The following is a 14,813-nucleotide window of genomic DNA, read 5'->3' on the forward strand; positions in this document are numbered from 1 at the left end:
AACTGACACATTAAGCGGCCTTGGTAGTCTCAGTTCATTCTACCTTTCTCACCCTAAGGCCCTTGTTCCAAATACGGGAGAGGAAGACCCGTCCTTTGTGGTCGCCCGTCTTTCGGTGCATATGAGCATTCGAATGTTCTGGACGTTTGGTGCTTATGAGCAGCTTCTCCCCTCCTGCTCATAACCTCCAAACGCTCAAAACCACCAACTTTTCTTTTTGGTGCATATGGGCGTTTGGAGGTTTTGAGCGTTTGGAGGTTATGAGCATTTGGTGCCTGTGAGCTACTACGGCAATGGTTCATTTTGGTACATGGTACGTTTGGTGCTTATGAGCAGCTGCTTCCCTCCTGCTCATAACCTCCAAACGCTCAAAACCACCAACTTCTTTTCGGTGCATATGGGCGTTTGGAGGTTTTGAGCGTTTGGAGGTTATGAGCATTTGGTGCTTATGAGCTACTATCATTGCCCATGGTGTTAAGAACCCCACTCATCATAATTTAAATGAAGTTGTTCGATGTGTATATTCGTGCTTTTCGTGTTGCCCATGCTCAGGCTTGTTTCGCCATGGGTTTTCCCCACCAGCTGGCCTGAGTTTACGCTATTTTATCAATAAGGAACGAAAACCCTTCATTTCTATGATTTGTGTGTGCGTAAGCATTCTTTGTTGTGTTCTGCAGAATGAACGCGGCTTGTTTCGTCGTGGCTTTACGTTCGGCACTGCAAAATGCTGAATAAAATGCGAACGCCGCCAGTCTTCGTAAATCTAAACTTGTGAAGGAACTGTCCATGGTAGGTTCAATTTGAAAGTGGGTTCAAACAAGTTGTCGAATATCTATGCATGTGAGAAGCACACGCTATTGAGTCCTGAAGGAAGCTCCTCCATCGTCTTCGAATGAATGTTGCACGGACACCCTCACTCCTGTATAAAATGCGCCAGACGAACTCCCGCAATTACACAACCTGTCATGTGGAAGTCGACATTGATCACCACCTATTATCCTGCAACCGGTACTTCTCAAAAAGACTCATCCTCCAACGCCACTTGCGACAACTAGGCTACCCTAACGTCACTTTGGCCACCGTGCTCGGCCCGGCCCAGCACAACTAGGGGGCGGTTACGATTACTCTCTTGAGCTTTCTTCGTGCCACCGGCCTCTCGACCAGCCTCTAAGGCCCCTTGTGTGTGTGTGTGTGTATTTTCCTTTCTTTCTGTTCTTTTTTCTTGAAGGAATAGCAACCAAGTCGGTAGTAGCTCATATGCACCAAATGCTCAAAACCTCGAAACGCTCATATGCACCGAAAAAAAGTTGGTGGTTTTGAGCGTTTGGTGCAAATGAGCAGGAGGGGAGAACCTGCTCATAAGCACCAAACGTCCAGAACACCCGAATGCTCATATGCACCGAATGGTGGGCGACCACACCAGCTCCGGTGGCGCAGCGGTAACGCGTGCGCTTGGAGACTGGGAGGTCTGCGGTTCGAATCCGCGGGCCGGCTGTGCCGTCTGGGGTTTTTCCTGGGTTTCCCTCAGATGTGTAATAGGCGTATGCCGGCACAGTTCCCCTGAAGTCGGCCCATGGACGCAGCTATCCTCCCACCCTCGGTCTTCCATTTCACCCTTTCCTCTCCTCCTCTCCACCACCTTTCCCTTCCCGAGAAACATGCCGCCGAATCAGGCAGGCAGACATCTCGGGTTCCTCCCAACGACACTCCTCCTCCCCCTCCTCCTCGTGGGCGACCACAAAGGCCGGGTCTTCCTCTCCCGCATTTGGAAGAAGGGCTTAGGGTGAGAGAGGTGAAATGAATGGCGGCTACCAAGGCCTCTTAATATGTCAGTTTGAAGTTTGTGTAACTCGATCCTGCTTGTATGTGGTATGTATTCATTTCCACAAGCTGTTAGGCAGCCTGGGACAAAATGCTTGATTCTAGCTTGAAAGGTCCTCGGCTCCTGCAATATGGTCAATTTTGTAAAAAAAAGAAAAAAGAAAGAAGAAAAAGAAGTCAAAAGTTCGCTGTCAGAAAATACAGATAAATCAGGAATTACTCATTTCATTGGGACTTCATGTTGGATACACAATGTAATATATACTCAACATTGTCAAACAAGCAGTGTCGGTGCATCGGCTCAATCACTGGGGCGCGGACTGTTGCTCCCCACGGAACCACTGAAGCCGGACAATTGTTCACCACCTTTCCACCTATATCGCGATTTTATTTCGCATTTTTATGTGATGTGATTTTATTTTGCCTTTATGGCGCCCATATACTTGCCTTTTTTTTTTCGAACGTCGTTTGCTAGAAAGCCGTTTGATCGAACGCGGGACATTTGGTCGAACACCGTTTGATCGAAACGGCAGCGGTCGTTTGATCGATTATTTTATTGGTTCGCTTGGAGCGTTGATGAAACATAAAAGAAAAAGAAAACAGCAAAAGAAAGCTTCAGTTCTAAATGCTGTTATCCTAAGGAACATTTCACTCTGTGTAATCCGCTTGCTTATAAACACATTCCTCACCCTAATTCACTTTTTCGCATCCAGAAGGCGATCCGATGGCCTGGGTTGTTCACCCTATCCCGTTCGACAGCTAGATAGGTTCTTGCTATTTGACAGATAGTGACTCAATATGGAATACATGCCTTTCACCCCTAGTCCCCCCAACACTTTGTCAAATAATAACTGATGTCACTTGTCAAATAATCAACGTTTTTTGGCAAATAAATAAATAAATAAATGATATTTTGAATGATTTATTCGCGTCGAACGTGGACAAATTTTAAAAATGTATTATTAATGTTTGTATTTAACTGACCATTGGTTTCGAGAAAGAACAGTTTTAGTTTATTTACTACATCACCATTACTTATTTGTTGTGGTTTAGTTTATTTACTTTGCGCCTGCGTGCAAGTGAATCTAAATTTGGCTCTTCCAACATACATGTAACCGAAGAAGTCCTTAGAAACCGAGACAATATAAGCCGGGGAGCAGATCTTTGTACTTTGTCTTTTTTTTTTTTTTTCATTGCGTGGATGTGTAGGTATCTCAGCCTGCAGATGCATACTCTAAACAAGGTTGAAGTAGGGTTTTATATGGCTTTTAATATAATAGCTTTATTTTATACCATGGCGAAATTTCCTTCTTAGCATTCCCAGACTTTGAGTGCCCTTTCGCGCACATATCACTGTCCCATTTCGGATCGTTCCCTTTAAATTTGTCGCCAGCAATGAAAAGAGTGCCCAGAAGAAGCACAGACTATTGGCTCCTCCCAACTTGAGGCCATTTTCTTCAATATGTGTCCTACTGGTTCCCGGGATACTTCCTCATTGTTCGATTCAATTCAATAGTATTTTCCTTTCGGATGGGAGAGAGTAAAAGTGCTCTTCGTGGATGTCAAAGGTCTGCAAATAACCAGTGGTCTCTCCTCTTTAGCTGAAAAAAAAAAAAGCAAGAAACAAACAAAAAGCAGAGGACACTGATTGCCTGCTCCGTATGCTCGAGTCACAAGTTACAGAAAAAGTGTGATGCCCCAGCGGGAGCCCGTAACCCATTCCATAGGATTTCACACCACTTCACCTTGGATAACCCAAATGTTACGTAAACTTCAAACTGACATATTAAGTGGCCTTGGTAGACGCCATTCTTTCCACCTCTCTCACCCTAAGTCCTTCTTCCAAATGCAGGAGAGGAGGACCCGGCCTTTGTGGTCGCCCGCCTTTCGGTGCATATGAGCATTCGGGTGTTCTGGACGTTTGGTGTTTATGAGCAGGTTCTCCCCTCCTGCTCATTTGCACCAAACGCTCAAAACCACCAACTTTTTTTCGGTGCATATGAGCGTTTGGAGGTTTTGAGCGCTTGGAGGTTATGAGCATTTGGTGCATATGAGGCACAACCATATAGGTAGTAGCTAGCAAGTCGTCCTACGCCTGACTAACGTTTCCTCCCTTTTTTTCTTTTTTTTTTCTTCGATAAACATATCCCCCCCCCCCAAATGCTGCGGCGGAACTACGATCTCTGGTCTTTTTCCAGGAAGAGGGATTGCAGTTTCAGCATTTGACGTGAAGGGAAGAAATCTCCTAGAGGAGTTGCACACTTAAGATAACCTACACCATTACCAGCGTCATTCTTATTAAAATTAAGTATACATCGGTAATGCAAATCGCACGGCATTAACAAATATGAAAGTAAATATTGCGAAACAGCAGCAGTGAACAATTGAAGTATCCAGCTATGGTACCTAGAGCTACGTGACACCATCACAATTTATTTTTCTCTCAGTTTGTTTAAAAAATGACCGAAGTTTCCAAATTTATTTGAAAAATTATAGATCTTCTGATGTTTCTACGAAATCGTACTCTGTTCGTTATACGGTCCTGATATAAAATGCACCGCATGCCTAGCTCTCTTTCCGCGAGCGACGAAATTCCTAAATCGCTGGCGATGGCTTTTTCGTGGCCTTTCTACCGCTGCCGATTCGTGACGTGCTTCCACACCAAGCGTAGGAGGGCCGGATGGTTGCTTCGTCTTTTCCACTTTTACTTCACTCGTGTTTGCTTGGCGTGGCATTTGACCAGTGATTACTCGGCAAAATACAAGCGCGTTCAACCGTTTCCACGGAAACCACCAGTCGAAAGCACCTGTGTCAAGGCGTCTCGTGTTTCTGGAAACCGTCTTTGCCAACTGACTTTCTCCTCGTTGCAATACGACCTAATGAGACTCCCACCGAGAAAATATTGACAATTAATCGTGTACCAGGTATGTGTAGAATATTCAAGAATATGCGTGCATACATACGGGTGTATCTTATTTGATACCGCTCGAAGCATGTTTTTATACAGGAATATTTCAAAAACGATTTACACGCTTTAAGCGCTTACTCTACGCTTACGCGCGACGCGCAAGTCAAGTATACTAAGAAAGGATTACGCACAGGTGAAGACCGTATTTAAGTGCAAGAAAGACAAAACTTAACGTAGTAGTGGATGAGGCAATTAAACAAAGAAGAACAAACACGACACGAGCCTCATAACGCCCAGTTGCATACTTCATTTGAATGACGGTAGTTGAAGAAAAAGGCATCAGCAGTGGGATTCGAACCCACACCCTCTGATTGCCGGTCAAAGGGTGAATGCTGAGGGTGAGTGCCTGTCACAGTGTTTCCTAGCGTGACTTGGCACATTGAAGAGAGGGTAGGTAGCATAGTGTAATTGGTAGCATCTCTGACTGGCAATCAGAGGATGTGGGTTCGAATCCCATTGCTGGTGCCTTTTCTTCAACTGCCATGATTCAAACAAAAATCAAGTTTTACGACTGTCATTTATTGAAATAGTACTTACTCGAAAGTATCGCGTAACACCGATCAGCACTTGTTACTCACAAGGCCAAACCCCCCTCAACGGCGAAATATCTCCACGCTTAACACTGACATTGTCTAGAGGATCTTCATTTCACTGAGATCAGTGTTTTCTCACTTAAGGATTCGTGTCGCCGCTAAAGGTTGCCCCTGTATGGGAATATTTGCAAGTTTAGATTAATGTTGTATACATTCTCTGTTGCTAATTGAACGCATGTCCCTCAATGTTGTCCACTATGTTCCACCTCTAGTGTTCTGCTTACTTTATTTCGACACAACGTGTCTAGCGCATTTTAAATACTGTGACTCGTGTGCTACTTACGAAGATAGGAAAGTGGGAAAGCAGCATCCCACACGGACGAAAACAATGAGGACCTGTGCTACCGTCATACGGTCATAGGCACTGTGCACATCCTCCATCCTCCTCTTAACCCTCCTCTTTGGCAGATGTGTTTCCGTCCGTACACAACAGAGAAGGAAGCCACTTTCCCATGCAGGCCGATGATGTGTCGTCAGAGGAACCGCGCCTGACAAACATGCAGCGGCTGTCACGTCCCTGGGACGTTTACAATAGAGCACCCGTGTGCAAGCGAGTGCAGGCTGAACAATACGGGGATATGGGGAAAGCGTCCGTCCACCAAGCACCAAACGCGTTAGGAGGAAAGCGAATTCATTGAAGAACAGTACTTTCTCACGAGTAACAGATAACCGCAACAAAAGTTTGCGACGATGCAATTGCACCCACCATTACTTCCCTTCACTTACCACTATAGAGCTCGTCCGGCACAAAAATAGCGGAAAGCTTATCGGACGGGGTCAGGCAACGCTGGGAACTATATTTTCCGGGCTTGCCCAGTTACGTTGATGAGAAAGTCCGAAAATTTGTCATGACGAATGCAGGCAACACCGTGCTGAATTTCCTTCTGGTATATGACGAATTTTGGAGAATCAAACGCAATTTGTCCGGTAATATCGTCACTCATCAACCTTTCCCTTTACTTTTCTCACTTCTGGTTTTTTCAGTACTTTCAGTACACGCGTGCCCGACAGTTTTTCCACTGCTACGCGACATGCCACCGATACCTGGAACGTTCGAATCGCCTGCTGTTTCTTTTCTTTACTCTTGTTGTCTATCAAACAAGCGCCGAAAAGGTAGCGCAATATCAATAACAATAATAACAAAAACCAAGTTACGCGACTGGGATTTTGATTGACACGCCGTGACAAGTCCCGTCAAATACAGCTGACCGACATACCTTATACAAGAAAGCAAATTATGCCAATAGTATGAGGTCGCGCTGTCAGTCTTAGCTCAATCTTTTTCTCGCATAACACTTTCAAGGTTCGCGCCAACAGTCTTATCCAGCAGCTAGAGTGACAACAAGCCATTTATACGGACTGCACGTACTACCCCACCGTGCTCGACTGGTGGGTCTGACAAAAGAAAAATCGACTGTGCAGGCAGACGACCAGCTGTTGGGTGAAAAGATGCTACAAACTCTCGGTTCTCGTTCCTTCCCAAATTGTACGGCCTTTAAACGTGACAACCATGCGTGCTTTATGCTCTGCGGTGGCTCAATAAAATGCAACAGACCTTTACAGAGGCGTCTCTTTAAGGTCAATATGCCAGTCAGCAACACGTACATTAGGGGGTGTGCGCTCTGTCAGTATGACTCATCGCGGCACCATATGCCGAGACAGTGTCCGGGCCAGTTCTGTGCGGTATTATCAACAGTTTTATGTACCATTTACCAAATGTTCGCGGGTTTACAGCAGCGAGAAGTACCCAGCAGGAAAGTTCTACGAAGAAAAGCTCAGTTCACCAGAAAGCGGGAAGTCTTTTTCAGCCCCACATAGGGACAATATGTTCACACGCTTATTAAACGCAGCACGAACAAATAACAGTCCCAAACGCGCCAGCTGAGCGTTCGGCTATTCCGTGAAGCACTTGAGTTTCATGGGGAAGCACCCTTTACAGATAGAGCGAGAGAGAGAGCGTGCTCCTAACACGAGTAACTCACCGATGGTGGAGATGTAGGTGTCGTAGAAACGTTCGTCGCAGAAACGATGCACAATGCAGGTTTTTCCAACATTGCTATCCCCTAGGACGAGTATTTTGTAGGTGGCCGTGAAGTCCACCGCCATTGCTCGGGCTCTTTGCTGCCCAATGTGCGACTGGCACAGGGACGCCGCGCGGTGGGATCGATGCGAGAAAGGAGGGGGAGTGGGATATGACGTCGGGAGGACTGCGGGAAATGACATCATCGCATTCAGCTGGGTCTTTTTGTTGCACGTGGAGGAGAAAATTTCCGTGAAAGTCCGGAATGTTCGCCGAAAAGGAAACACAAATAGCAGTGACGCGACAGCTGGTGTCCAGGAATGGGCATGAAAGGTTGACATCGCGAAACGTGATGCTATTGGGCGTATTCGGTTTAGCTTCTGCAGCGGCCCACACTCTGTGAGGATTTCCATTCCTTGAGGCATGAGCTTCCCTTTTTCGTTTAATTTCTCTTCTTTTCATTGGAAAGGCCTCTCCACGAACATAGGCATTTTTTTTTAATAGCGTGTAGTACCGAAGACTACATTAGGGAGTGAGGAAAATCAATATCGCCTTCACTGAAGACGAAATGATCGGCGAAAAGCGGAGCTCTGTACATTCATCCTCAATAACGGTAGAACGTAACGGTAACGGTGTAATAGCTATACAGCTCTTGTAATGGAGCAGGTAGCACCCATGGTGGGTTGCTGAAAACTCCAAGGTTTACTTTATTCTACTAATTTACTAACTAACTACCTAACGGTAGCACAATACTGTATCAGAAAACGACGCGCAATCCCTTCACATTTGTGCTATTGCTCAGCAATGGCCGTTCACAAAAGCGAAACTGTAGCTGCCCGTTAAAATCCCGTCAGCTCTGTTATATGCTCAGTACCAAACGTATCTGCACTATCTCGTATTGTGTTGTTGCCAACGGATTGTTTGGATTGCAACGCAGATTGCTTGGACTGCCACATGAAGGCTGTTTCGTATGCCTACGCTTCCTCCGTTCCTTTGGTTAACTGACGCAAACCCTCCTTTTACTTTTTGGTCCCCGTGCATTGAACCAGGACCTCTGCTGCTCCCCGGCCGAACATGCCTGCAGCGCGACCCTGTTGCGTATGGCGTCTGTGGTAGCGTGGTACCAAAGTACTGGGAGCCAAGTCAGCGATAAAAGCGAATGAAGGTAGCTATTTACATATGTACACCAGGTAAGAGATGCAGGAAACCTGTCGGCGATCCCTCCTGTTCATGGTGGGTTGAGACGGTGGTTGGGACGGTGGTGACCCCTGGGTCACCACCGTCAACGCTTATGTATCCTTAGTCGAAGCGGCGTTCCAGTTAACTCTGCTTCGAGCTTTACTCTGCCCTTTTTAAGTAGCCGTTGTAAGTAACCGCAGAAAGACGTTGTCGTAAAAATAAAAATAGACGTAAAATAGAAGTAGACGTACAAATGGAAATATACGTAAAATTAAATATAGACGTAAAATAGACGCAGAATTAGACGTTTCGCAGACGTTGTCGAGGACGCAAGTTTATCCCTCGGTTCTGTGGAACGGAAGAACAGAATTACTTTTCTGCTCTGCTATGTTGTTGCTCGCGATTCGATTGCTAGTGCAGCGTCCTTATACCTGCTGGACATGAACAAACCATTTACTTCAGACTGACGCAAGTGTCTACGGTGTGGGTGCCGCCTCTTTGGTAGAAACACCACGACGTCCTCAATCCGGTAGCTAAGACACTTTTACTCTCGGTCTGAGGGCGTAGACCCACCTGCCGTGGAGCCTCCGCCGTCGGCCCTGTGGGGCAAAGTCCAGACACTCAGCCGACCAAAAGCCGCTGTCGTTACTGTATAGCGGTCAGCGGTAACAGAAGCACAGCTCTCTATGTGGTGTTTCTTCCATTTTGAACACACTCTTGTGTTCCAGAACATGGTACAAGAGCCGTCCTTTGACCTCCATTGCTACATGAACGATCGTCGACCAGCCCTCTGGAACTCCCGCTTCCATCCCAGACCTCTCCGTGGCGGAGACGCAGCAGAAGCTCCAGCATCGTTTCATGCCCGGACCTTGGACGTACGTCACCCCGCTGACCCCCCCCCCCCCCCCCCCGTCCCTTTCCTCCTCCTACCATTTTCCGATGATGAACGCCGGCTGCTATGTCCTACGTGTATAGTACACGGAATCCATCGCTCTACACACCTAATGGGCGCTGCACCGCTGTATGATTGCGCAACACCGAGTCAGTGGAGCGCGCCTTTGGCCACCTTTCGTCGCAGCGTCCTGACCTCCTGGGGGCCAGTTCACACTTGGCGATGCCCGACGCGGCGTCGTGAGCGTGCGGCGGAAGTAGAGGCGCATTTCCGCCGCCCCGTCAGCGCGCACGATTTTCCTGTTCCCACCACAGCGGCATTCCGTCGTCCAAAGCAGACGAAAAATCAGGAGGCGTGGCCTTTCTGTGTCACCTAATTGGTCGCCAGCTGTCGTTCTCGGCGGCTCTCGCCGACGTCGTGAAAGAAGGTCGGCATGGCAGTTTTTTTTTTTTTTTGCTCGACGTCTCTCCTCTCCAGACTCCGGAAATGCGCGTCTATTTCCTATTTCTCACGACGCCGCGTCGGGCGTCGCCAAGTGAGAACTGGCCCTGAGTGAGACGCGCTCCCAGACGCAGCGGACATTTTACAGCGGCAGATGTTAAAGGGAGACTCCGCACCAAAAACATGTTAATGGAACAGTGCGACATCAATCCGTACGGTATTATATTTCAGTGAATTCAATTTCTCGTCCCCAAGTGGCACAGATAATTAGAAAAGGAATAGTTTCCTTTAGCACAATAGCAAGGAATGGCACAACACGCCATAACTTGCAGCTCCCTACGCGGGCATCCCGGCTCCGGGACCTCTTGTTTTGGCTTCGGTGTCCTCGCCAGCACTTTCTTTTACGTGACCAAAACGCGGTCCTCTACCACATTGTCCCAACACTGTTCCAGGATATGTCCGTCGCGACTACTGCGGCTGCTCGGACACATCGCAGTTTTCCTCGCCGCTGTCGTTGCTTCCCTCATCAGAAGAAGTAGGTCTGGACTTCTGTCCAACTGTAGCGGCGGAAGCTGCGGGAACCGCAACATTTCATGCCTAAATGTTTGAACTTCGCGGGGATCTTGAACATATAACGCTCCCGTCGGACGCACATCTGGATATTTCACTGCAGAACTTAAAACTGCCCTTCGTTTGTCCGTAGCGCAGGCTAACCTTTCCCTCTTTTTTTTTTTAATGATAAACATATACCCCCCCCCCCAAAAAAAAAAAGAATCATCCCCTGGTGCAGACGGGATCACTTATTCAGCTCTTCGAAACCTTGGCGCTGAAGGCCTTCGAACCTTGTTATTTATATACAACAGCTCGTGTAGATCTGGCCAGATACCCGCCAGCTGGAAGGAACCTCTGGTGTCCCGTTGCTGAAGCCTTGCAGTCAGCCTCCGTCGCACCCGTCCTCTTTTCGTCCGGTTAGCCTTACCGGTTGTGTTGGCCAGGTGATGGAGCGGATGGTTTTGCACCGGCGCGAATGGTGGCTCGAGAGGAATCACGTTTCCCCTGATGGGATGGCGGGCTTCCGTCGGCACGTAGCTCAGTCGACTCCATCAGTGACTTCTGTTGAAGTCGCCAAGAGCTGCAAGAGGATTGTCGAGGCTGTTTTTCTTGATGCCAAACGTGGCTGTGATACGGTCAGTCATATTTATATTTTGCACACCCTCCTCCGGGCTAGAGTATCTCGCAGACTTTTCATCTGGTTGGCTGACTTCTTGTCTAAATGAACAATTTTCGTCCACACTCGGGACGGTGACACGCAAGAAACAGTTTTGACCCAAGGCGTTTCCCAAGGAAGAGTATTGTAAGTCCCATCCTCTTCAATCTAGTTATGGCGGATCTCAAGGGCTGCGTTCAACGCAAAGTTCAGCTCTCTGTATACGCAGACGATGTTTGTGTTTGGACCACTGGTAAATCAAGACCGGTAATTCAACGTCGCCTTCAAAACTCGTTGGATGCGGTTCGGCATTACTTCTCGAAGGCCGGCATGGACATCTCGGCTTAGAAGACAGAGGTGCTCCCATTCACGCGGAGACGCCTGAGCGCCTTCCCCCTTTCGCTCGGCAATAATATACTGTGTCAAGTGAAGTTTCATAAATTTCTGTTGTTACCTTGGATGCCAATCTCTCGTGGAGAGCCCATATTAGGTCACTGGAAGCGAAAGTTCAACGCTGGATCAACGTCATTTCCCACATCGCTGGCGCTTCATGGGGGATTGATCAGGAGTCGATGATATCCATTAATGGGGCATTGGTTTGGGAACTATTCTGGACAGCCTACCGGTCTCACACGGCATCTCAAGGGAACTTCTGGACAGAGACTTCGGTGTATGTTGGCCAGAAGATTGAGGATCTGCCTCGGTGCATGTACTCCGCACCGCTGAAACGCGCATTGTGGTGGCAGAGGCCCGAGAGCTGCCAGTAGAGGTCTTACGTCTCAGAGAAACTATACGCCATTATCTACGCCTCGTCGCGGAACACCGCCATCACCAGTCGGTCTCGAAGCTCAAAAGGCGGAGGCAGAGCAACATTTCTCGTTGCCTCGCTGTTGTAAAGCCATTGCTACCGGTCTTTGTTGGCAGATCAATCGCCCCCAGGTCCCCTCCGTGGGTGTTTTCGATACCTTCAATCAAGAAGGATCACGTTGCAGCGCCCATGTTGAAGCAACTTGTGCTAGGCATGATGCAGTGCAACTACCCTTCGCACACTGCAGTATTCACAGATGGGTCCACCAACTTACACTGCTCCACTGCTGTCTCTAAAATTCCGACTGTGTCATCGTGCCACGCATACCGTCTCTGGCACCGCACATCATCCACGTCTGCATGTGGGCCACTTCTTACAATGTGCGTTTTTCGCCTGAGAACTGAAAGAAAATGTACGAGTTGGCCGCGGTCCCCAATCACTTCTAAAAGTCGTCTGCTCACGCCGGTGCATTAGCGCGCGCAAAAGCAGACGATTTCTGTATCCCATCACGGACTTTCCCGCAGGGCGACGTAGCCGTTCTTATTGTTGCCAACACAGATCGCGGCATGCTCTGCAATCTTTATTAATTTAATTCGGTTATTTGATAACCGTGACGTGCTTTGTCGGTTAACTTCGCAGTATTCCATTTTCAACAATGGGCAATCGAATGGTACACTTTATGAGAGGGGCAGGGGGTACGAGACCATCCTTTTAAGGGTGTGTCTCGGCGTCCCGAGAGCTGCGGAAACGCGTATGGTGATAGCAGAAGCCCGCGAAATACCCATTGAGTTTGTTATCCCAACGGACCATGTGTCCCATGGATGCCGTCTCTCGCACCACCGCCGCCATCCAATAATAGAAAAAGTTTGTCGCCGGGAGCAAAGTAATCCATACAACTATTTCATGGAAGTGAAACCTAAGGTTCCCCAGTTTTCTGCAAAATGAGCGGTGTCCACGACGCCTTCGTGGTCGCTTCCATTACCATCGATCTCACTGACAATTCCTGGGGGCTTAATCGTTTCACACGTTCAACTTAACGGCACGAGACAGCTGAACGAGTCGTTCAGGCTAACGAAACGAGCGACTTTATCGATGCTTTGCGTGGTCGCAATCTCTGCTCCTCGTGAAGCTTCTTCTTTGTGGTTATTTTGCACGTTGCGAGTGCTCACGTGTTGTGATGTCATCGCATTGAGCGAAGAGCAGGCTGGCAGCGAGGCTGCATCTTCGCTGACCAATAGGACTGTTTCATTTGTTCCGATAGCTCGCATTCTCGTGCTCTCATACATGCTCATTGCGTTGCAATGTTCGTTCCCAGGCTCGTTCGTCATCTTCTTTTTCTTCCCGTCTCAATATATGGCTCGCTAGTCGTGTGAAAATAATTAACAAACATGTACATCACTGTAAGGATAATCGTCGAGCTACACGCAAAAAAAATCTAAATCATTTTCATACCCTGACGATGGTGTCGGGTGAGAATTGTCTTAAGTATGATACGAGAACTAGTGTGTGCTGAGTTCTAGTTCACGTGGGAGTCCGAGACCAGAAAGGAAAGACGTAGTGGTATCAGAAGTATCAAAAGAAGAAAGAGGAGGAGGCCGCCCGTTCTCCTCAACGTGTACACTTATTTCATTAACTTTATGTAACTTTTTCTTCAAGCATGGAAGTACAACGCGCAAACTTACAGTCAGGCTTCATAAACAGTGCGAACAGCATTTCTTCCCGGACGGAACAACTTTACAAAATCTATCTGGTCCAGTTGAAAGGCATCCTGACGCCTAAAATAAAATAAATTCGCAGTGCAACAGTTTTCTAGTGAGCTTGAACAGAACGTCAGTGAACTGTTTTAATTCCATGTTAGCAGCGCGAAGCAAGAGAATGTTATGAAACTATTCAAGACAATCGACCTCAGAAAATCCACAGAATCCTTTGCTATTCCTTTCATTGCTACATCAACACTATGTCCGCAATGTACTATTAAAGAGACACGACTATATGCATCCATTTCGCCTTTGTTGTTCATCACAACACCCGTAGCTATCAAGACGGATTGAAGTACACGGTCACAAGTCCTCACAAACGGTGCGGAGAGCTTTTCTTGGCGGACGGAAGAACTTTACAGAATCTGTCTCGTCCAGTTGAAAGGCATCCTGACGCCATCACGTCCATGGGGCACAGTTCGCTGCTTGTGTGATCGCCCAAGCGAAGAATCACTCCGCCATCTTTCTTGGGCAGCTTCAACGTCAGCGTGTCGTTACGAATAACGAAACGAAGAAACTTATCGACGCCCTGCAGTGGCACAATCCCTGCTCCTCGTTTAGCTTCTTCGTTGAGGCTATCGTGCTCGTAACGAGCCGTTACGTGTTGTGATGTCACCGCCCTGAACCAACTACAGCTGCCAACGAGGCTGTAATCTTGTCGACCAATGAGGTTGTTTAATTTTGTTTGGATTGCTCGCATGGTTTGTCTATGGTTTGTCTATGGCTTGTCGTTGTCACTTCTTCGTCTTCTTTCTCGTCTTCATCTGCATCTTCTCGAGAATATCTGACAGCCCTCATGTAACCACTGGTGTAAATACGATGAAAGGGGGAACATGTCATTTTGTACACAGTCGTGGAGCAATACATGTTCGTTTCTGCAGAAATTCCGTTTCTGCAAATCTCCAAATGAAGATGTTTCACATTCTAACGAGTGGGTAGACCCACTCGTTAGGCAAACGATCTAATTTGATCGTAACTGGACCGAGAGATTACGCCCCTGTCACTTTAACGAAAAAAGCGCGTCATACACCACGTGCTCGAGGTCCCGAGTGCCTCGCGCCTCGTTAGATCATGAGCCATGTAGGCAATGAAGCCTGTGAGCACGTGAACACATTCGTTAGGCAGAC

At 47.6% G+C, this 14,813-nt stretch overlaps 1 protein-coding gene across 2 annotated transcripts in view; it reads right to left on the reverse strand.

Moving 5' to 3' along the window:
- The window catches only part of LOC135383920 (ras-related protein Rab-8A-like), a 107,854-nt gene extending 100,359 nt beyond the window's left edge, over positions 1–7,495 (reverse strand). For both annotated transcript variants that reach the window (XM_064613205.1, XM_064613204.1), the window contains exon 1: positions 7,365–7,495. In XM_064613205.1, the coding sequence (XP_064469275.1) occupies positions 7,365–7,488 (124 nt within the window). In that variant the 5' untranslated portion in view covers positions 7,489–7,495. The remainder of the gene's footprint in view (positions 1–7,364) is intronic.
- Positions 7,496–14,813: the final 7,318 nt, after the last annotated feature.

This window comes from Ornithodoros turicata, chromosome 2 (genome assembly GCF_037126465.1).
Source record: "Ornithodoros turicata isolate Travis chromosome 2, ASM3712646v1, whole genome shotgun sequence".
Classification (NCBI taxonomy): Eukaryota; Metazoa; Arthropoda; class Arachnida; order Ixodida; family Argasidae; genus Ornithodoros; species Ornithodoros turicata.